This window comes from Numenius arquata, chromosome 3, assembly GCF_964106895.1.
Source record: "Numenius arquata chromosome 3, bNumArq3.hap1.1, whole genome shotgun sequence".
NCBI classification, from domain to species: Eukaryota; Metazoa; Chordata; class Aves; order Charadriiformes; family Scolopacidae; genus Numenius; species Numenius arquata.
In genome coordinates this window covers 35,846,246-35,870,728 of record NC_133578.1, presented here as the reverse complement: position 1 = coordinate 35,870,728, position 24,483 = coordinate 35,846,246, and the positions used below count along the sequence as shown (strand labels likewise).

The following is a 24,483-nucleotide window of genomic DNA, read 5'->3' as shown; positions in this document are numbered from 1 at the left end:
ATATGATTCTCTTAGGCTTTATTCTAACATTTCTAATTCACAGCTTTTGATATTGTACTCAAGATAGAGATCAGGTTTCAGATCTTAAAATATTCTGGGAAATGAGTGCGGTTCTTTGTTGCGGTATTCCAATCACAAGCCACAATTGAAAGGAAGAGCCACTTCAGTGCATAATCATACTCCTGGGTGCCGCTGAATGGACAAATCATGCTTCCTCAATTAAGAAGTGATAATATCATTCTTCAGTAATGGAGCTGAACGTTACTGTCATCTAGAATAAAATTTGCTTAAAGAAAAAAAATTTCCTGTAGCTTTGCAGTTTTGATCCTCTTACTGTGGTGACCATGGTGAATATCTTGTTTAACAGTTTTCTTGCTGATGGATATTCAAAAATATTTAGTTACTGGTTTAGCGTCAGTAAATGTCACAGCTTTTGCTCTTGAACAGTTTGAAGTGAACAGGATTTTATTGTTCTTACATGTAACTAACAAAAAAATTAATAATTGCTATAACTGCAGCTCCCATTAAAGGCAAAGGGAATTGTCTGTGAATATCCAAGGGTAGAATTTTGCTTTAAGCTATTATTCAGTTACTTAATTCAATAAAGTTCCAGATTTGTGACTTTAATTGATGCTAATTAAAACAGGATGATACTTATGTTAGAAAATACTACTAAATATTAAATGTGTGGAGTATAAAATACTGCTCAGTGTTACAGAATCTCTCATGTAGTTGGTAATACAATTCAGTATTTTGAGACATTTTTTGTTTTTTTAATGCTTTCAAATGAGAAAACTTTTTAAAATAGTTTCTAAACTTCTAATAAAAAGAATTTTTTTCTAATGTTTGGAATTCCACCTTAAATTATGTAGAGCATTCTAAATGGCTGTTAAAAAGAAGGAGGGAAGATGTATTTCACAAATAATGAACTCATCATGTCACCATACAAAGCGTGCAGCGGGAAAAGTAAGACAATAGCGTAGTCTTGTGATGCGAAAATCATTGAAGGAACATACGCAAATTCATTTAGGATATGTAAGGAAAGATTAAAGAAGATCTAAACTTCTGAATCAGTTACCACCATGCGATTTGCTTCTCTTTTCTTGTAGAAGGATTAGGGCTTTTTTTCTATCAGTTATCGCTCTGATAATTTTTCCAAAATATTTTCCTTTATCCCTTTTGATGTCTGTGGATAATTCATCTAAAAAAGCACATAATAAATAAAAAAAGCCATAATTAGAAGCACAACATGCATTCAACAACAGCAGGATGCAGAAAATAATGAACTGAGGCAGAAATACCAAATAACCTTAGACCAATAAATGTATTTGGGGGGAGGAGTTGGAATTCTTACAGTAAATCAAGTTGGTTAAGATGAGAAGTGTGCCCAAGAGAAGTAACCAGGTTCTTTCATGTAAATCTTTGAGAAATTGTGAGATATGCTGCATTTCCCACCAGCCCCAATAACTACTTCAGACAGATACTTATCTAACTAAAAGGAGGGTCGTTGATGTTTTCCAGGTAGATACTATAATAGTTAAATTAACAATTGAATAACCAATTCAGTGCTTCTTTTATTTTGCTTTTCTATAGACAAAACATGGATGCACACTCCTGAAGCCTTATCAAAGCATTATATTCCCTATAATGCAAAGGTAAGAAAATACGGTTATTTTGTCCTCTTACCTTTAGAACACAGCACGTTCTATCTTGCTTTTCTTTCAAAAACTGCAGAAACATGAATTAGCCAGATGAAATAGTGAAGAAAAATTTAGTAAATGTCTGTTTTGCAGATGAAAAATTTCTGTTTCTTAAATAATGGTCAATTGATTCTTGTTCTGAAGTATTTGATGGTTTTCTACAAAGCAAACCAGTCATCCTCTTCTGCTTGATGCTGTTTCTTTTTAATGGATGCTAAATGGATGGAAATTTTGAGTGCAAAGGAATTTAGCATCAAGCTGCATGTCTACGGTACTGTAAAAATTAAAATTAATAGCACAAACTTCTTTTGAACAATAGCAAAGACAATGACTAATGATCCTATCTGCTAGATATATTGAAATGTCAAATACTCTGAAAATATGGTAGAATAATAATGGAGTTTTTGCACAGTAAAAACAGAAGTCTTACTCATATTTTCTTCTCCCAGTTACAGCGTAGTTCTACAGTAGTATTTTGATTAATCAAATGACATCTGTTCTCAGGAAATTCATCTTCCCAAAATAACGATTTAGAAAATGGTTTGCTAAAAGGAGGAGGGAATACGCAGTAATCGGCATAACTCAGAGTAAACTGGGTAATCAGCTATTACTTGACTAAATTGGGAGGATAATTCAAGAAGATTCAACAGTGGTCTGTTCAGGATGAAGTTCTTGTACGATTGGTATTTTTTAATATAAAAATAAAAATTATTTCATAGGCTGGGACTCACTTTCCTATATTGGTATTCCCTGCTGTTGTGTTTGCAAATTTCTTTTGCTTAGTATTGCCACACCGTGCGCAAGTGCTTGTAGTGGAAATTTCAGTCTCATTCTGCTAGTTGCCAGGTGAACATGGTTTTTTTTTCTGTGTGTTTTCCAACTGAATTTTTGACCAAAGGTTATATTACCATTTAACTGTATAACCTCGCCAAACACCTTGGCTTTTATATTACAGTTTTTGAGGGAGGAATACTTGCTTGGGTGACTGTGCCATCTGTTTTAAGAGCAAGCTGAAGCTATGAATTCTGTTAATGGACTGAACAATGTGTGTTTGTTTGTGGTCTTCAAGAGAAATAAAACCCAAAACTCCCTCATCTTCCATGTCTCATTGCCTTTCTTAAGAGCATATCTCGTGAATAGGTGTCAGTACATCTATGCAGGAAAAAAAAAATAAAATTGGAATATGGAAAACAGTGATAGGTCGGTGATAACTGTAGAAACAATGGCACCAACAGCTTCTGGAGTAGAAAAAAGGGATGGGGAATTCCTATCCAAAGGAAGTCTGTTCTCAGCCTTGTTAGAAAGACTCTTGGTCCAAAAAATTCTTCCCTTTTATTTCGGCTAATATATGCCCAAGTGTCCTCTCCAGTTCTGCTCTTGTTTAATGTGGGTTCTGACCTTATGGGGCCTCCTTGACCTCTGTTCTGTTGGCCTCTGAAGTCTGTCAGAATACTTGCAGACAATGTAGTACAGCATGTGCTGCTTTTTTCTTTTTTTTTTTTTAAAAAAAGTTTACCCGTTTTTTTCATTTGGATCACAGTAGAAATTATAATTTAGAGGTGTCGAAGTGTCAGTTATTTGATTCATTATTCCAAAGCAAGCAAAAAATTGCTCTGCTTTGTAACTGGAGTGTAAAGGGTATGGGATTTCAACATTGTGGTTTTTTATTGAGACCTGGCATAAATTTGCATAGCTTTTATGAGGTTAGCAGGCATATGCAAACATAACAACATTACTAAATCTAGATGGTGTTTCCACCTCAATTATCAAGTACCTTTTTCATTAAGTTTTTCAATATTTTTCTTTTTAAGAGGAAGGCATCTATCTGTTAGTACCTCATTTGGATTTTGTAACGTTTTGATCTTTAACTAAAACATCCCATTGATTTCATATCTTGTAACTACATTGTGAAATAATGATTAAAAACTCAGTAAGCATTCATAAAGCAAGTATTGAAAAAGACTCATTGATTATTTTTTTTCAAGTGTTCATATTATTCCACTTCCAATTCTGTAACATTCTATTCATATAACTTTTATATTTGTTGGGAGGAAAAGACAACACTTAATCTGATTTATTTTAAAAGTTAACTATGCGAGTGCAGAATTATGTGTTCAGTTAATCAAATCAATTTGATTGAGAGCAGTACCGGAGATGTTCTTTTTCCATGGGCAAGTGAGCTGTATTCTGATACGTAGTTTTTTCAATGCAAATTACCAAGGATGAAAAACAGTGTTTTCTCTTCTTTATAACACACAAAAATTGCTTCTGTGACACTACCCTTCTGAGATGATCAGAAAAAGGAGACCTTACTAACAACAGCTGGAAAGGATGGGGTTTTGTTTGTTTACTTGTTTCCTAAGACATCTTTAAGAATTACAGAAAGCTTCTTGGTAAAATGCAGTTCATGAGTTGACTGTTATGTTACTAAAAAAAAATCCTAGCACAGTTAACTGGAAATTAACCCTTCAATATAGACAACTGGCTTTTTTTCTACAAATTGGAGTTTTTAATAGAGAATTAATAACGTCTTGTATCTCTTAGGACGTACACCCTCAGGATGATTTATGGCAATAATCCTCTTTGCAAGAAAATACAAGCAGAGTCGTTTCTTCTGGAAGTAAAATCCAGGAGCCACCAGTCTCATAAGGATGCCCTTAAATATAAAAGCTTCTTGATTCTTTCTCTCATTTCCAACATACCCAGTCCTTATGGTACTTGCTATTTTGAAATCTGCTGGGTTTTGACATGGTTTGGTATATGGTGTAAGTTGATGGGGGTTTGGGTTTTTTGGTTTGGTGGGTTTTTTTCAGTGTTTTTTTTTTTGGGGGGGTGGGGGGGGTGGTGCAGGTTGTTTTTTGCTTGTTCAAGGTTTTTTGTTGCTTTCATTGTTTTTAGGGGTTTGTTTTGTTTTTTTAATCTTACTGATGTCCCCAGTCTTGGTCTTGCTGAAGGCACTGATAATAAGATACCACACGTTTCAGGATGGTCATCATTTTGCCATTAGTTTGTGATCCTATATTTTTCTTGAATATATCACTCCAAATGAAAGCACATTGGTCACATTTTTTTTTTTTCCCAAAAGATTGTTTAGAAACTTGATAGTATATTATCAAATATGGGGATACAGGAATCATTTAGGTGTAGTAGCATGGCAATTTTCATGTTACCAGGATATAAAATGCAAAGGCAAACCAAAATTTCTCTTTTGTGTCATCTTTTTTTTCTGTGATGTTCCATAACTAAGAAGAGATGTTTGTGTTATTGCCCATACTGTAGGGGGAAAAAAGTTTGGTTTTGCCCTCAAGTCAGTTCTCTTTATTTTCAGCCAGTTTCCTTTCTCCAAAACAAAAGTGATCAAAGTGTGACTTTATAGTGGAGTCTGACTGCAACCTTTAAAATGAACTGATTGTTGTCATCATGTAACTGATACTATCCTGAGGGGTGTCTTTCTGCTAATAAAAAGTTGCCACTGCGCAAAACCGCAATGTTTACTATGTTTCTTTGTAGTAAATTACATACATATTCCACTTTTTAGTCCCTTGGCTATTTTTTTGGCTTATATCAAATTCCCACTTGTACATCTTTCCATTTTGCTGATTAGAGGTTCAGCTTTGCAAGCCTCATGTTTATGTTGGCTCCTAGTATCGTAGTACAGTAGCTTTGACCTTACACTAGGCTGAAGAGCTGCTATTTTACATAATGACATGATGGCATGTTAAACCCTTGGGAGTTTATTTTACCAAGAGATGTGATGGCTTCGTAGTGCTGAGGCAGCTGCTGTACTAATGTTTACTTCAGACTTATTTTAAAACTTTGTATATTTTCTTGTATGTAGTTATGATTCTTGCTGAAGTTTAAATTTGAAACTTTGAAGATAAATGAGCAAAACTTTCCCAAAACAGACTTCTAAACATCTCTTACTTTGTATTATTGTGGGGTTTTGATGACATTTGTGAATTTTTGTGTAATTTCATGGATGATCTTTCCTCTCTTATTCAACATATATCTTCACCTGTAGGAAAGGAAAATAAAAAGGCATTAATAATAAATGCCCTGCAAAAGGCAGTACCTAGTAGTATTGATCTTCACTGTAGTACAATAACAGAGTTTAGTTAGGTTTTCAACTCTATGTAATTTCTTATTCCTTCAACTTCTGTATCATTAAGGAATGGCAGATAATACAGGCATTTTGGTTACAAATTTTAGGTCAAAAATATCATGCTGCTTCTAATTGATGTAACTACTATAGCAGGGCTCCAGGTACACTTATGTCTTTTGAATATCTGCACATTGCTATCATTAGTGTACAGTATTATCAAAGCCATGTTTTCATGGCATAAACTGCACTTCTACAAATTTTTGTTGCTATAGCTATACTAGCAATTTCTGTTTTTCTAACAGTCAGCACACTACAGAATGATCGTAGGTTTGTGTCAGTAGAAATAATTAATGGAAGAATATCAAAGGGAAAATTGTATATAGATTTTCCAAGTAAACAGCAACACAAGGCATGCTATTAAAAAGTATACCGAAATTTATGTGGTGAAGTTATATATACCAAAATATTCCAAACTGAGCACAAAAATGTAGAAAATGAGAAACTAATGAAACAAAGAGGGCATTACAAGAAATAATTAATTTTTCTATATTTAATTTATCATATTTAGAATTAACAACTTAATTCCAATTAGCTTTCATCAGATTATCAAAATGTTTTGGGTGTAATCATAATTAATTTTGTGTTGAAACACAAGAAAAATGAGTATTGTGAAAATAAACAAATGAAATATGAAAGCAGAAAATTATAATTTTACAAGGAAATGCAAATCTGAACTTCTTAGTTACTTCTGATACATTATAGTCATTAAGCTTGGGGCTTATATCAAAGATGAATAATCATGTAAATAAAATATTTAGAGTCTGCAAAGGGTACTGTCAACAGACTTCTCTGGTTTAGGGAAACGCACCTACCTATTCCATCTTGCTTACAAGATTACATACTTAAAATGGGGGAAGGATAGGGGAGGATAGCATTATGTCCACAAATAGCCAACAAAATAAATGACTGTGATGCAGCAGGATTGTATCTAAACTTTCCACAGCAACAAACATCATCTCATATAAGTTGCTGAAGGAGGGGAGCTGCGTTTTAGCTGTTCAGCTTCAAGTAGTTTCAGTTGTTGTCATTTGTCTGTGTGAAAACTGGTTAATATTTCAGCTTCCTTAAAATTTGGCCGTTTGTTGGTTCCTCAGAAAGCTCTGTTGGATACTGAGTGCTGTTGAAAAGCTGTCAGTCTGTCTTGCCTGAGGTTGCATAGCCAGCCTGTAAAGGGCGGAGAATTAAGTCTACACCTCCTGAGTCTTGGTCCATTGTTTTGAGCCCAAACCCACCCCTCACTTCCCATCAATAATTTATCACTGTATAGTAAGGGAAGTTGAATAGTATTTGCAGACAATTGTATATCTCATCTGCATATGAATGCCCCAAGTTCAAGGACCGTATGAATGCGTGTTGCATGTGCTTGAGTAGCCCACAATGCCGCCTATACGTTAGCACGTCAAGATCATTTTGCAAGAATTAGTAGGCACGTGGCTTATGGTATCTGTGCATCTGCACCTAGAGTTTTGTCTTTCACGTCCATTTACTACTGCCTATCTGAAGGCTTTGAAAAATGTGACTTGTTCATAACCGAAGAACTGGTGTCTTTCATGACTGAATACTGACTGAGGAGTTTAGAAAAATTTGCGGGATAGCAACAGCATGGTTTTGGCATGTCTGTGGTCTCTTTCCAGGTGTCTATAGCCTTCTGCCAGTTTTCTGTAAAATATCCAGCTGTACAACTTCAGGCTCTATAGATCAGTCTTATTCTCTAGAAGATTACTTGCTTCAAGAGAGGAATGAGTTTATGACCAATTCCAGTTTTTCTTTCTTACGGTCCATTTGTGTGTAGCTTGCACAGAGAGGTTTGACTGAAGCTCCCAATGTCATACGTAAATGCAAAAAGTATATAATTTTGATGCATATACATGAGACAGAATGCTTAGATTCAAGTAATTAAAATTTGGCAAGGTGATAAACACTTGCAGAGTGGAGGGGTAGGGATAGGAAATGGTTTATATCTGGATGCTACAGGCACACATACTGCAAATTCTGCAGTGTAGTAGACGAGTATGCAGATGAATACATGTATGTACTGAAAGGATTCATAAAGGTACTTCACCTAATGTCTAACTTTTAGTTTATAAATATTACAGCTAATTTTAGGCAACCATGAACTACAGTCAGTGTAAGGGCTGATACCCTTTTTGGTTTTGTCCACCCAGCATAGTTGCAAGGTGCTATTGCAAAGTCCTCCCCGGGTGCACGGGCACCTTGTGCAATAGCACGGTTGCTACCACAAAAAACAGCCTATTTGCTGCACCCACTTTACATCCATACCTGGCACAGCATCATCATTTGGCCACTCAGGGCTAATTAAAACCAAAAAGGATTTCAAAACTTCTGAAATAATGCAAGACAGTTTACTATAATGTATAATGTTTCATTTCTTTTCCTCTCTCAGGAAAAGCAATCAATAGAGCACATGTGTTTTAATGAAATATTTTTGGTAGATACTAGTAAAAAAAAATAAATCAGTGAATTTAATTGGGGGAGTGAGGTAAAAAAATATTGGTCATGTTTTTTTATACATTGCAAACTGCAACTGAGAGACAAAACAGCAGCTTTTGATCTATTCTCCAGAGCTCTCATCTTCTCTCAGGTTCTGCTTATGATCTCTTGCTCTCTTCATAGCTCCGTTTTACTTGAAACGTCTAGGTACTCTATGGCATACTTCAGTTACAAGTATGAAACAGTTATGCAATGCAAATAAGAGATGGAAGTTATAATTTCTTGGCAAGAAGAAAAAATAGATCACACCGATTAATGGTAGTGTACGCAACATAGAATCTGAGAAATATTTTAAGTCCCTTTCTCAGTAATGTATTAAGTAATATATTAAAACTCTGTAATGAAGCAAGATTGGGACAGAGCCCCTAGTCTGCATTGAAGATAGCTCTGTAAGCTGGAACAGCCCTGGAGTGTTCCCTATTCTGAGTAAGTTTACAGTTCCCTTGGTATCCATCCTGTTTGTTTCTCTCATGTAAATTGCCTTCACATCCATTCTGTTTATTCTGTTCAGGGAATTGAAGGGTAAGAATCTGGAATAATTTAGGTTGGAAAGGACCTCTGGAGATGATCCAATTGATCCCCATCTGAAAATGGGGCTGACTTCCAGGTGAGACACAACAGAACCTCATACAATCAAGCTTTAAATACCAGCAAGAGCAGAGATTCACAGACTCTGGGGAGCCTCTTCCAGTACTTGGTCCCTGTCACTGTGATTTTTATTTTTTTTTTTCTCGTTTGTAGTTGTAATTTCTTTTGCTGCAACTTGTCACTCAGCCTTACACACACATGTGCACACATAGTCCAGCCTTGTCAACTTTAGGTTGAACAAATGCAGCTCCCTTAGCTGCCTACTGTGGTCCATTTTCCTAACCATCTCGTTGCCCATCACATCCCTCACCAGTTTCAACTCCAGCTAGGATTTGGCAGAGTTTGCTTTCCTAAGTTCATCCCTGCATGCCTGGAAAATATTTCTGTATTCCTCCTAAGTAGCCTGTCCCCATGTCCGGCTTCCACGCGCTCCCTTTTGTATTTGAGTAGTGCCAGGCATTGTGCAGCCCAGCTGATCGCACAGTCAGCTGTTGCGGCATTCAGGAATGCTTTCCAGAGTTACACAGTCAAGCCGATTGCTCCACAGTCCATGGCTTTAAGAGGAAGGTTGATGTTGCTGTGTTACTAAGAGGCTTCTGCTACCATAGCAGTCGATCTAGTTATCTTTCACATTCAAGTTAGGTTTAGTTTAAGCTTGAAAGTGTGAATGCAGCTTAAGGGAAACAATAAAACTACAAGGGCCTGATTTATTCTGCAGGGGCTCAAGAGTTAGTCTTGTTGGTGTGCCCATACAGGAAAATGCTGTGTGTTGCTGCTTACCACAGAGCTGGTCTCTTCATTGGAGAGGGCTGTGGTTAGCATTAGGAACTGGGATTCTAAAGTTTCGGGAGCATAGGCTGCTGCTAGATTTCTGTTTCTTTAGATATAGGAAGGAATCAGGCCTAAATGTAATTTTAAGCTTTACATTTTGTTTCACTTTAAGAATGGGATACTGTTGCTTTGTTTCATCTTGGAATCAGAAGTGTGGAAGGGCTGGAATGTGAAACTTCTGGAATTCACATGGCTTCTGTATTATGAGGCATAAATTTTACATAGATATGTATATATGGGAAACTTAATTCGGGCTCAAGGCTTTTTGCAGCCTTTTACTGTAAGACGTGATCTTCTAGGTATGTGTGTTGTTTTGGTGAAGTTTGAAAATCTGCAGTGGGGAATTCCATAGTACTGATTTATGTGGCATGATCTGCAGTTAGGAAGACTTTTGTTGATGGCATGATTAACAGAGTACACTGGTTAACAACATGGTACCTGAGCCCCATCTGTGCCAGGTACGTTCTTTAGATTATTTTTATTGTATAAATTATGACTCTTTGCAGTAGTCTTGGTGTAGAAGAGCTGTTAGTTGTAACATAGCACAGCCATATGTTGGTGTTAATCCAACAAGTTTTGAAAGTACAAAAATATGTTTGTATATATGTATGGTACACAGAAAAGGCTAGTAGAATTTTTCCTATAGTAGTAATAACAACTCTCTTTCAACAGTAGTTCTTCATAATATGACATTTAGTATTGAACACAGCATCTAAAGTATATTTCTAAAGATACTATGTTAACTAAAAGTTTTAAAATAAGTTTTAAACAGATGCGTTGCTGCCCTTCCGCAGTATCTGTCTCAAAAGAGCTGAGCAGTGAGACTGTTGAGACATAGAAGATTTGTAACAACTTCTATAATGTAATTTTCTTATTCTTCCGAAAACAATAAGCTAGTATTTGAGCATAAGTCTCCACTTCACTGTGAAAGATACTCGCAGTTGTGAGTTCCTCAGCCCCGGGCAAGAGCAGGCACCAGTTGACTAACAGGCAGTGAGTGATACGAATGTCTGCTCAAGACAACTGAACAATACCCAAAGGTTTGTCCAAACAGAAATAACAAAACAAAAAAAAGCGTGCAACGAAAAAAGATGAAATTTCCAAAGACCTTAGGGTCAGCAAAGATTTACTCAACTCTCCATGTCCCTTTCTGTTCCTTCTCTGTTGCTGGTATTTATTCCCTTGCCTCTCCTTAAGTCTGCTTGAAACTACCAATTAGCCTCATTAGCATGCCCTCCGGGCATTCTTTCTGCACAGTTATATTTCCCTGTGAGCTGTCAGCTGTGACAATGTGAGGCTTCCTTAAGCAGGCTTTTTAGGCTCTGGACTGTCAATTGTCAAGTGAGTTGCATGTCTGATGCTGGAACTAATAGGCTATAGAGTTCAAACATGTAGATTTTTTGCACTCGTGGGCTGGGTGGCTGACAGAGGTTTATAGATTGATCTTGCTTTAAATTAGAATCAGGCCTGCAGATGAATTAACTCCTCATCTCCCATTTTTACTTTTGACAAAGATGGGTATTTCTGTTTGCTCAGCCTTTGCTATGTTTATGGAGCTACTGCCTTCTTCATACATCCACTATTCACCAAAAATAATTAGGAAACTCTCCCAAAATAAACTAGAAAAATTAAATAGAACTGGATCACGACAAATAAGGGAATGGCACAACTTTTTGAACAGAAACTTCTACAAGGACATACAATTTTAGCAATAAAAATAAGACTATAGGAATCCGTCCAACAGCCAGGCAGTTCACCGTTCAGAAAAGAAAAGCTTCGCAAATACTAATCTCCATGAGGATTCATCTTCAAGAAACCATTGGACAAGTCACCAACTGCAGTCTCTGACTTTATTAACTGTAATAAAATAATAACGTACACTAGTCAGATGTGAATCCTGAACTGTAATGAATATTTCTCTCAGAAGTGCCTCCTTCAGATTACTCTGATTCAGAAAGTGTAAAGCCAAGCTTGGCCTGTTTTAAAAAGCATTTTGAACTCTCAGGCTGAGAATTTTACGTGTAACTTACTAGAGGAAGTAATCACTTCTGGTTTGCCACATAGCAAAGGAAAAATAATAAAGGAAAAATAATTTCTAAAGCTTTGTTAAAATGTTTTGCATATTCACTAGAAATTATTGTTGGCTATGAAAAGGGAGAAAGTGATGGATTACATTGCTCTAAACTTAAAATTTTTTTTTCCCACTGTATACTTTTGTGTAAGTAATCTTTTCTTCATTCTGAATTCTTAAGGGAAATCAAATCTAGTCAATTCCTGTAGTTTTGCAAGTTGTTTTTCATCTTGTTGCTGTAGTCTTACTGAAAAGAGGGAAAATGTGGAAACAAGGGTATACATCAAATCTTAATGATATTTGTGGAACCAAGAGTTGCATTTGAAGGAACAGATAATTTGAAACATGAACTAAAAATGTCCCTAAGCCATGTCTCTTACTATTGTAGTAGCACTTACATGCTTCCGAAATGGGAGATACTAGGGAGACAGAGATAAGTAACTAAGCAAATCACATTCATTAGAACATTCTGTTAATAAGATTAGGTGGGAGGGAAGTGCCGTCTGCCCATGAATATAGGATTATTGCTGAAAACCAAATGGAGTCAGGAATGTGTAGGTCTTCCTAAGTCAGAATTTAGAGGCCATATCCCAACTTGTAGTTTATGAGGTTTTGAGGAACTGCAATTATTAAAAGTAAATCGATTCTCAAAATGAAAAAGCATTCACTGAAATTGCATCTGCATACTTACGGTTCAAATTGATTTTAAAAGCTTTAGAACTAGGTATAGATGTTGGGTTTGGGTTTTGTTTTGGTTTTTCTTTTTTTTCTTAATAGATGTTTAAATGACAGTACAAGTGGTCTTGCTTTGGTATGTGGTCAAGTGAAGCCTCCTTACTCCTTTAGTGATGTATTTCAGGGGCTTGCCATCTTCCTCCTCTTGCCTTTGGGTAACCAGAAGAGAGGGAAGTGGGAAAGTTGGACCTCTTCACGTGTTTTTTATTTGCAAAATTGGAGAGCACTCTGTTCATTTTGTACTAGTTGTAGTTTTTTTACTTGTATTAGTGTTTGCTATTAGAATGATAAGAAAAATGGGATTCAATGTTTTATATTGATTTTTATCAGTAGCACTCAGAGGCACTAACTGAGATTGTGCTATTTCCGAGAGGTTAGTGTAATTTATCATAGTTCATTAGATTATAAATTCTTTGAAGCTAAGGGATATTTTTTTGATGTTTGTACAGCCTCCAGAATAATGAGACGAAGGCTCTAGGTGCCACCCTGGTGCAAATAGTCACAGATCAAAGTTCAGAGTAAGTAAGCAACAGAAGACCTTGGACTTGACTCTCATGAGTTTTCTTTTCCGTTGGAATAATTAAATGATAATGCAGACAAGAAGTGGGTAAATTATTATCCTCAGTTTAAAGATAGGGAACTGAGCTAATACTGGAGGTTTTCTGCAAATCTGCCCCAAATTTGTGTTCTCAAATCGGATCCCAAATTTTGAATTCTAATTCAGTGCCTTGAGCTCAAGACTAAATGTGTTCTCAATACCTGCTGTCTCAGTAAGAATGATTTATGTTGCTATTTAGAGAAGACTCTAAACACTTATATGAAGGATTTTAAAATACACTTTCCTTATTTTATGTTCACCTAACAATGCGAGTATCACTATAATGATCTAGACTAGACTAATTATATTACTTTAGCATCAGAATACAGATATTTTATTGAAAATCATATTTTTTATGAACTAAGAGCCGGCAGCCAACATTAGTGTTGGATTAATTGCCGTTGTAAAATAATTTATAAATTCCTTTCCAATTCAGTTATGTTCTCTTAGAACAGTTCATCTGAGATCCATCTCATCTGCTGATGGATCTTAAGGTCATGATAATAGTGGTTTCATTTTGTATCTGATGTCAGGTTGAAGTAGCCACTATTAAACATTTTTGCAGTTTGCTAAAATGATCTTTCTAATAAAAAATCCAGCTCCCTAATTTGTATTGTTTAGAGGGAAAATATTTTCTATGTTTAGGTAGTGCTCTGCAAATCCCTTTTAAATGTCTACAGAATGGTAGCTTAAAGAGGCAGTTCTTTCTGTTCCAAGTATTATTTTACAATAAATTACTCTCATCCTAGCTAGCTTTTGGAAAAACTCTGTTACTGATATTCTTGAAGTATCTGAAGGCCAAGTGTTGAGTTAACGGTGATCACGTATGTTTTATAGCTGTCTTTCATGTGGGATTATGTGAAGAAAAGACAGCTTCTTCTAAAAAACAGATTAACAAGAGAGAACGTAAACAGGTTCATAAAACAGTAATCATCACAGGTAAGACACCTTCACTTACATGTAGGAAAAGTGAAAGACTCACTACAGCTAAACCAATATATGAAGTTCTTATCTTGTTAAGGCTTATTGCCTATGCAATACTTGCTTCCAGAATCTGTGGTGTAATTGAAGAGGGATTCAGAGTAGGATTTGACTTTTTGCAGGCAGAACATTCACAGATAATAAGGCAGGAGTATGTTAAGGGTATGTTCCCAGTCTTTGAAAGAAAGATTTCCAATATCTTTGTGTTACTCCGTAAAAATCTTAAATGTGATTCCTGAAGATTCTTTCTCAGATTAACTTGTACTGTGGTCACGAACCTGTAGTAGATGAAGATGCTATCCCGCTGCTGTGTTTGTGAGACATTACTTAGGCATTAAGTGAGACATTAAATTTGACTATTTAGTCTTAAGCTTCCATATGTTCTGGTACACTCCAGCCTCTGTTCTTTATTTGGTTTTTCAGCTTGCCTCCTAGGCATGCTTTCTTTATGCTGTTACCCCTTTTCAGTTAAAATAATCAAAGCACCCAGAACCAGTGCTGGTTTCCCTGTCCTTTTTCTTTTCCCACAAGATACCCACTTTTTTTAAAGATATTTTCTCAGAACTTCGAACATGATGCAATTTGGGGGTCACAGTTACTACTCTGCTTTGTCCTCTGTGTTCTTCCTTTCTGCTGCATGGAGCTTCTCTCTTTAATTTCCACAAATAGACAGGTAATCTGATTTTCACTTGGCTACCCCAGTGAAATACTCCAAAAATTTCTGAGGGTATTCTGTGAATACAGTAATTCAGGAAGAAGTCCATAGGTGTCATTTGTGTAAAATTAACAATACATTTAAAGTAGTAGATGGAGCGTAGGAAGTAGTTTTTAGGAGCAAAGAAAAAGATGACATTTTTAGTTTAAAACCACAGACATTTTCTTGGACACTTATAAACAAAACAGTGGTATTAATTTATGTGAATGTGGCATTTATTTTAGCACTTTCTTGTAGATTATCCACGTGATTGTGGATTGCACTTAACACACTGATTCAGCATAATTCCCAACTGAAGATGCTTTACTAGAAATGTTAGGCTCATACTTTTTTTACAAATGTAGTAATTCTCAGTATAGGAACTCTACAGTTTAGGAAATTAAAAAAAAAAAAAAACAAAAAACAAAACCAAAAAACCTCTAAAAGCCAAAACCCAAAACAAAACAACAAAGCTAGTTCATACTTCATGTTCCTATTCTTTAATACACCTTGGTACATTTATCTGTCCTGTGGTGTCTTTTATCTCCCTCGTAGAACTTATATATAAATTATTTGGTACATGCTAAAGTATCTATAATACTAGAATTTAAAGAGCAGATGAATGTCTGTAGTAATGATAGTTTAAAAGAAAATGGTCAAATTATGTTTATATTACATGAAAAAATTACCAGAACTGCTATTAAATTTCCAGGCTACTAAAGCTAAAGCACTAACTATTTTCTAGTGTGCTGCTTGTCCTCTGTTTGACAGCCAAGTGTTTTTATGACTCAAGAATTAAACCAAGAGTAATTTATCCTAATCTATGGTGCAGTAAGGCTCACAGTATTACAAGTCCTGATTCAGAAGAGATGCTGTGTCCTTAAAATAGACAACTTCATATTTCACATTAAACTGGAAAAGGGCTTTTATAAACTGAGAGTAATGGACAATAGTTATTTGTTCCTATTACTAAGGCTATTTGTGTTTGAATGAGAATTTTGTTACTAACTGTGACTTCTGGTTTTTGTCCCACAGGGAATTCCTGTTTCTGTGTTTATAATGTCATTGCATGTTGCCATGGCAAAAGAGTGTGATACTGCAAGTTCAGCGTTATCATGTTAGTCAAGGACAAAGGAGGTAGAAACTAGTTTAGAGCAAAATAAACTTTATTCACAAAACTGACAATGTCTGTGGAATTTTGTCTCTGCTTTTATAAGATATAGTTAATATTTTCCAGTACAAAAGAGTAGCTTCAATACTTTTCCATTTGTCTTTATTAATATATATACTATATATATATAAATATCCATCACAATTTCTTCCACAGCTTGTAGAGTTCTATTTACATTGAACAGAGGAAGTCTCTAATGATTTTGTGTCCAGCTTCAGTCTGAAGAAGTTATTGCAAGCTGAATGCTCAGAATTGCACAATCCCATCTTGAAACGGGGCATGGAAACTCCTGGCTGTTCTTGTACATGTTGTTATGAAAGAAAGAATCTGAAGCCTGTGCTCAGATTCATGCCTAACAATGAAGTCATCTGGGAAATACCTCTTTGTAGGAACAGCCAGTTTCTAAATGACGTCATGGCCTGTTTATTCATGTGGCTCAGAGGTACACCCTTAATTCAGCTGCCTCACTCCAGTTCTGAGTTAATCAAAATTCTCCAGATTTCAGAAAGCTTCATCGTATTGGTAAAGCAGAATGGTTTTGTCAGTTTGATGAACTAAGATTTGTTTTGTTATCGAATACTTGACAGCATAGCTTGTTTCTTTGTAAGGGTTTTTTGTAATCTTGGTTCAGTTTTCATTGTTCTTGGAGAGGTTTTGTTTGATAGGCTGAATATTTGCAACAGAAAAAAAGAAGTCAGCAGGACAGATGGAGCTTGAGAACATGGAGTTCAAGCTTTAACTTGCTATAATTTGTGAAAAAAGCTAGATAGCCTGCAGAATGCTAATACAGAGCAGACCAGTGCGTGCTACTGTTAAAGGAACAGTGGCATTATGAAAACCAGTGGGTTGATACAGCAAGGCAAAACAGAGCTAAAAACTAGGACTACGGTTTTGCATATCTCATGCAGGGTGTTACAGTGGTAGCTCTTATATAAGTTGTTATGAGAATGCCAGCACTTGGGGTCATGATCTTGCTGTTCCTTTATTGTAGCACTGTACTAGATTGGGTGTTTTGAGGCGGTGGGGAGGCCTGTCCTTTAGCTTTATGGGAATGCCAAAAACTGTAATCTCCATTTGGGTAGGCTAGTGGGTTCGTACACGTAGTAACAACGACAACATTTTTTTTCCACACTATGGTACAGTGCAGTTTCCCATAGACTTCCAGTGTTGCTAGCTAGCATCGGTGGAGATTAAGTGGGAATTAAAGCAAAAGTGGTCTCTGTTTTAAAGTTTCTAATAGTACATTTGACATCTTTGCAAAAGAGCCTGTAGATGTAGAGCTGTTTGTACTACTTCAGTCAGTTTGAGTGCAATATAGGAATTGTTGAAGTCGTCCTATGGTTAATATAAATTAAATCACCGTATTGGCATCTGGTTTATAAAAAAAAAAATGCAAACAAGATGTCAGTTTTCTTAAATTAAGATATTGGAAAATATCTAGGATTTGGTAAAAAATAGCATTTCAGTAAATTTGAAGGCTCAGTCTGACTTTACTATTTTCATAAAGAAATGATCCTTGAGTTGAATCCAATTCCTGTGGTGCAGAACTAAGTCTACTGTCTAATTATGGACTTGTAAAGCTGAAAAATCTATCTACTCTGTTATTATGCAGTTCTAAAGCTAAGAAGTTGATGTTTAAAATAGTGACTGTGAATTATTTTTAGGTGGACTCTCATCCCTTACGTTAAATGTTTTTTTACTGGGAACAATGCAGTCAGGTATACAAATCTTCTGAATTGAGGCATTCAAGCAGTATGATATGTCTTCAGTGAATGAGTATCAGAGGCTTTATGTTTAGAATATACCTCTCTACATGGAGTGTCAAGTCTGATTATTAGTTCTGCTTTCCCTGTCTGGATACAGAATGGTTCTTGTGAATATACAGGTGCCCTTCCCTGTACGCTCACATTATCAGAAGTATAATCCATTTGAATAAACGCCTTCATTGAATGTTGGTTCAATAATGATAACTGTTACAAAAATAAGGAGATACTGAATTTTAAGTTTCAACCATGAGTTTAGAGTTGCCAGTACTTAAGAGATCAGACTAAATAAAATCTAAACTAATATGAGAGTAATGATAGAGGATTGCAGGAACTGGCAAGGATGTTATTCAGCATTTGTACTTGGATGGCTCAGTCATTTTCTAGGCAAGCCAGGAGCAACTCAGACCATGAATATGGCCAAGCTAGATCACGTTAGACAGCAGTTTGCTCATTTGATGAGTTATCTCTTGTTAGTTATTCTAAAATTTCCAGGCAGTAACAATGATACACTACAGGAGGCTCTGTAGAATTGATGAATAGCAGTGGAGAAACAGAAGATAGTAGATGCAACTGTTTGATGTTAGATTAATCTCTGTGTTAATAGTTTCTGTATTGAAGTAAAGGAGCTATAATAACCTGATGATGCCTTTGAATCACCCACAGACATCTCCTGTTGCTGGCAGATGTTTCTACCAAAAAAAAGAAAAATAAAATAAAAGTAAAAAATCTGTTTGCATGTGTACATGCCAAAACTGGGAACACTGTGTCTGAATTGAAACCCAGAGGATGAAGTTTGGAAGCATGTTTTTCTTTAATGTACTCCTTCATTTTTCCCATCTCTGAGCACAGGATTCTTGCACATGAAAGGTAGTGAACAATGCAGCACACCTGAAGAAGGAATGCTATCAAAATGCGTGTGTCCCAATCACAACCAGAGAACATAGGATAAGAAATTATTTTTCTTCAGTGATAAATTTGTTCTCACTACCATCTTCCTCTGATACTATCTCTGATTTTTTGTTTATATATCAGCTATGTGAAGTGCACCTGGGCTTAAAAAAAAAAACAGGCCTTCACTATGATATACTACTACTGTTAGCATCGCTGTCATTTGTGCACTGTTGAAAACTTCCTCTTTAAGCCCTTTTCCTATTCATCAAAAGCTTTTAATGAATTTTCTAAAAATCACTTGAGCTTGCAGGTTTTTTGCTCCAAGCTGGAGTTTTCCTAAGGGATATTCGTATTGCCCTCCTGCTGCTATCTCCATTTCTCCGCTGGGTAGAGCCCACTTAGACCAGAAGTGAAATGTTAGCTCCAGCTAACAAGTCTGCAGAGCAGAGTCCAAGAACCACTTTTTCCTCATCCAGTTGTTTGAGGTGGTAGTAAGTTTGCATGTAGCCGTGTTTATTCTCATCCTGTGGCTAAAAACTGGGTAGCTGTAAGGTGGCTGATAATGGTGTACGCTATGGGAGAACAGCATACACCCCACCACCACCACCCCAGCTCCATTATGATCTTCAGATTGAGCCTGACAGCTCTTCAGGGCATGATACGGTTTGAGATGTGCTTCTCAAGTGCTGTGTAGATTGATGGACTGAAGAAATACTGAGTGTTTTTCTTGTACAACTGGTATTTTCTATAGTGACAGTCTTGACAAGATAATCTTTTTACCTTTTTGCTTTCTTTCTGTATTCTAGTCTGCTTTTATCTTCCTTGTGGAGGTATTAGCTCTATCTCCTAATATTATTTTACTTTTAGGATTGGATGGTTTTATGCAGAGAACAGCTTTGGTAGCTGTGTTGCAATCTGATTTAAGATTTTATTTTTAATATATCCTTGTTGATAGCCACCTTAGCATATGCTGGTCTCTCTGGAGAAGGTCTAAGTTTGATTATTTGCAAAATGTGTCCTAAATTCTCCTAAAGTTCTGCTTACAAATAAACTGGTTATGTTAATATAAATGTATACTCCTATTGTATTTTCCTTTTTCTGTACCCTTTGGTTTTTCCTGTTTGGCTGTGGATGGAAATGCAGTGGCACTTGAGCAAAAATATGACCTGGTGAAACTATTCTCATTTTTTTGCCTTTAAAATTACACCAAGATAGATTTAGCTTACTTGAACCAGGTATGAAGTTTCTTCCCTGTGAGTAGCTATGGAATTTCTTTTCTCATCAAATCTAAACATGAGTTAGAAGACAGGTGTAGGCAGGATTAGGACTGCCATATGTCCTCAGTTTTTCAGGCTTCTTTACCAGAATATTTGTAGACATTCCTGCTTCCAGACATTCAGGCTCCTGGCAAGAACCACATCCAGGATAGCATTCCTTGGAGTATTCTGCTCAAAGGAGATGTCTGTATTGTCTGTGTCTGTCAGCTGTTCAAAAGCATCTCAAGCTTTAGTTATCAAATTATGTTCTTTATTATTTAGGCATTGCACCAAACTTGAAGACTGAGATGATTGCTTACACATTCAATATCAAAGAGTTCTTAGGTACACGCATCTAGAGAATAGAGGAAAGTACAAATTAAACCAGTGTAGCTTGCTAATAGCTTGTTTAAAGTTAAGCACAGTGTGTTTTTATATCATTACATCTGGAAGATTTGTTTTTTAACAGTTACCTATTTATTTTATGGTCCTTTCTCTAATGCTGTTCCCCCCCGCGCCCTCCCCCAGCATTTCAGTAGCTTATCAAATAGATTTTTTTCTTTCTTTATATCTTAATTATTGTAAATATTTTCAGCTCTGTGTTTTCTCACCTGCCTTTGGCTTATTTCTACTTATGCATTAAATACCTGGTAGTATTTTATTTCCATTAGAAGACCCTTCTTTTTTTCTTTATATTTTTAATCATGCATTCCTTTCTTTTTTGCAAATAGTACTTGAACACTCCCTCAGAAAAATGTGTAGAATTTTTTTCCTGTGTCAGTCACCATTTGTGCAGAACATTACATGTCAGACAAGCAGGAGACATTCAGGGAACGCGCTGATGTCTGTGGCACTTCTCTCATACTCTCATGTGGTGAGCTTGATTGCTGCTCTCATTTGAGCAGCGATCATGCCTGGGAGAGGCAGTTGTTTTTAAGGTGTCGCTAAAGAAGTGCTCCCCTAAAGGAAAAACCCCAAATTTTTATGTACTCTGGCAAAAATGTGTATTGGTAGAGAACCAATGAAGTTGTTACAGGTAGGGAACTGGACTGCAGGATGGGGAAGGAGAAGGAAGCCAAAATAGAAAGAGGTGAGTATGTTATAGCCCATATTGTACTTCTGCTGTTTAATTGACAGAAAAGACTCACTATGCAAGGCTGAAAAAAACCTGAAGTGATAACAGTTTAGGCATTTGTTCAACTGTTTCCTGCATAGCTTCAATCGCGATCCTGCTTCTCTTTCATTCTCTTTTTATATTATATACTGTCACTCTAATGTTATCAGAATGTGGATACATTTGTCTTCCTTTCATCAGTAAATCAACATCCCTTCAACTTCTACTATAGAGGGAGCTAATTTGTCAAATTTTGGCAGCAGGTACCCAGTAATTTTGCATTGCTTTTTAATTTCTTTATTTTATGAGTTTGGTAAGTACTTTTTTCATAAAATTGCATTTAAATCTGCATAAAGGCGAACTTTTAATGCGCAGGGGTATCAGAGCAATAAAGAAATGTTGCACTGTGAAAGAATGAATTTTTTTAAAGATTGAAATGTGATGACAAAAGAAAACAGATGTTGTTTTCATATTAAAATATCCTACACTGCTCTCTACTGGAAGAGTGGAAGTCTACGTTAAATGTTCAAAAGTGCACCTAAAACTATTTCGTAGTCAAGTTTTAGGTTTAATGATTGTTTTGACCCTGGTAAAACTTACTTTTGCAAAGGATGGGTAGGGTTTTTTGCATTCCCCTTAAGTTTTGAAGAAAGGCACCTGGATATACTTCACATGTGGAAAAAAAAAAAAAAGGTAGAAAGTTGGGGGTCAAAATGTGTAAGCTGATGGGGGAAGAATTACTGGAGTGTATTGTTAATGGCAAGGAAGAAAGTGAACCGTTAACCTTAACAATTCACCTGACCTTACTAATAGCTATTGGGCATGTGGTAACTGCAATAGGCTTGTCAGAACTGTAAAGGATTCTGAATGCCTGAAATTGCCCTACGTTTGACTTGACTTTAAATTGAGCCAGCAAAATAGAAGTAAAAAAGACTTACTTTGCTTTTAAAATGATTAAAACTATTTAAAAAAAGATAGTTTCTCCAGCCAAAGCGCAGCTTTGAAAGCATTTTTAATGATTTGACTGTGGAATTGGACCAAAACATGTCTTGCTCAAGTTAAATGCACAGGAAAATTTGCATTTCAGCTACATTCTGATGGAAGAGATATTCCCCACAAAGGGTCTGTTTACTAGTTTTTTGTGTAAAACAGCCCTTCTGGCCATTATGGGGCTGAATTATTCTCCGGTCGCTGTCAATGATAAAACTTCTGTTGATTCTAATATGATGAAATAGTGTCTGTTAATTCTCTGCAGCTGCACTATCTTACAAATCTTTGCATGTGGAGTGAGCACATCTGGTTGTCTGCTAATATTAGATTATAAATAGTTTTATCTGAGGTGTATGTCTTGTATATGGCTGGTCAACAGCTTACTTTGTTAATGGCAAACATTAATGAGGGGAGAACAAACCTTAGTATACTTTAAAGGAACAGACAAACTGAATTGACTGATAAGATCCATTGACCTCAAAAAAGGTCTGCAATGAAAAATGTGTAGTTCTTTATATGGGAGAAACATTGCCTTAGCTTGCTTTATCTTACACAAAATATTAAATGTCATCCTCTTCAAAATTCTTAAAGTATGCAACTGATTGTGGTGAACTTCTCATTAGTACTAGACAATATATAAATATTTTAAAAGATGAGTCTATGGCATTCCTAACTTATTGAGCATTTTTGTATGCATGAAGTACACCAACTTCAAGACTAACCTTTTGACTAGATGCAAACAGTGAATATATGTAACAATCGTGTAGACATTTTTCATCCGTATTATGTATGTGGTGTTAATGAACACTTAAGAATTTAATGCGTTTATTAAGTTGCATGTGGGATTAATACTGGATGATCTGAAGGGGATCTACTGTATTATTTTCTGGTTTTCTCTTCTGCAATTAAACACAGGAGTTGTATTAGGTTGGCTCTCATGAACAGTTATATTTCATGTTGTTGTTGTTTCTCGTCAGCTGGGTCTGCAAAAGGGCCATAGCTGCAGGAGGGAACCTGAAGTGATCAAAGCAATCGCTGACTTTTATAGTTCCCATCTAAAATTCTGCATCAGTACTGCCTTCTGAAGCAGCCTGATCTTGAAAAGGGAAGTTTCTTATTTACCAATTTTGCTTTGAATTTTTTCTTTACTCTTCCACAATTAATATTTATACTATTCATGCCACAGCTGTTCTGAATTCCTGATACAACAAATATTTGTTCTCTGTGTTTGTGTGAGATTTGGTGAGAAAAATCTGCTGAAAAGACCGTAATGAAATGGCTGTCTCCCCATTTCATGACGATAGTGAATTAGTTGTTAGTAATTTACTTTAGAAATCCCGGAGGTGGCAGTGCATCCATTCTGTGTTAGGGATTATACAAACACAGAGGCCTTTGTCACATTGAATTTGTCATCTAAAGTCTCAGTTTTGCAAATAGATATGTGTTGGCTTAGATTAACTAGTGCAACAAATGCCATAGTAATGGGTACCTAATATTAAATAAAATACGATGATAGGGCAGATCACACAGGAAAGGTACAGAGCAGATGGAAGAGCAAACAATAAAAAGCTTCCAGTTAATACATTAACTATATATTAAACCTATATTGCACAGGCATTCTTTTGTTATAATTAGTAAATAAATCATCTTGATTTTGATATTCTTTTAATATTTTGCCCCCAAATAGATCAGGCTAATTAATGCAAATATTCAGAGTAATTGCTCTTAATTGCTGTTTTTCTGTTTATTACTGTCTTACAACAAACAAATAAATAAATATAATGAGAAAGCTTATTAACTCAGGTATGAAATGTGTAAGCAGTTCTGACTAAAATTTGAGCTTACTGGAATAAAAAAAAAAATTTAAAAAAAGGAACTGCAGTTAAGAGATAAAAATGTATATCGGATACAAACATTGTAACCTATGGCATGGTCTCATTATCCTGGATATTAACACGCTACAAATCTCCTTTGTATTTATGGATTAAATGCATTTTACTCTATTTTACTGCATATTTTATTAAGCATAAGCTCTAATTTCACATCCAGTTCAAAACTGCTGAAAGCAATAAAAATTTCAGTAGTGATGCTTAATGTCAACACCGATACTCACCTGTAAGACAGTGCATTGCAAATGACTGGTAGAATTCTGGTTAGTGAAGTTATCCACAACTGTTGATATAATGCTTATGATGTCTCCATATACTTCTGGTCTTGGTTGTTTCTTTCTTTTGTAACTTGTTGGGCAAACCAAATTAGTATGTGTTTCTTCAGGATCTGACAGTCATTTAAACCTGTGCTTTCAGCAGTTTATCTTTCTATTTAGATGTCTACTTCTGCCTCCTCTCCATGATCAGAAATAGTAATTTCTGATTTGGGGGATATTACTATGAACTTAGAAATTCAGTGAAATTTAACAGATGC

General features: G+C 35.8%; 1 protein-coding gene across 3 annotated transcripts in view; it reads left to right on the top strand.

Moving 5' to 3' along the window:
* GULP1 (GULP PTB domain containing engulfment adaptor 1) overlaps positions 1–24,483 on the top strand; it is a 163,808-nt gene that overhangs the window by 90,707 nt on the left and 48,618 nt on the right. For all 3 annotated transcript variants that reach the window (XM_074145052.1, XM_074145049.1, XM_074145051.1), the window contains exon 3: positions 1,594–1,655. In XM_074145052.1, coding sequence (XP_074001153.1) covers positions 1,594–1,655 — 62 coding nt within the window. The remainder of the gene's footprint in view (positions 1–1,593; positions 1,656–24,483) is intronic.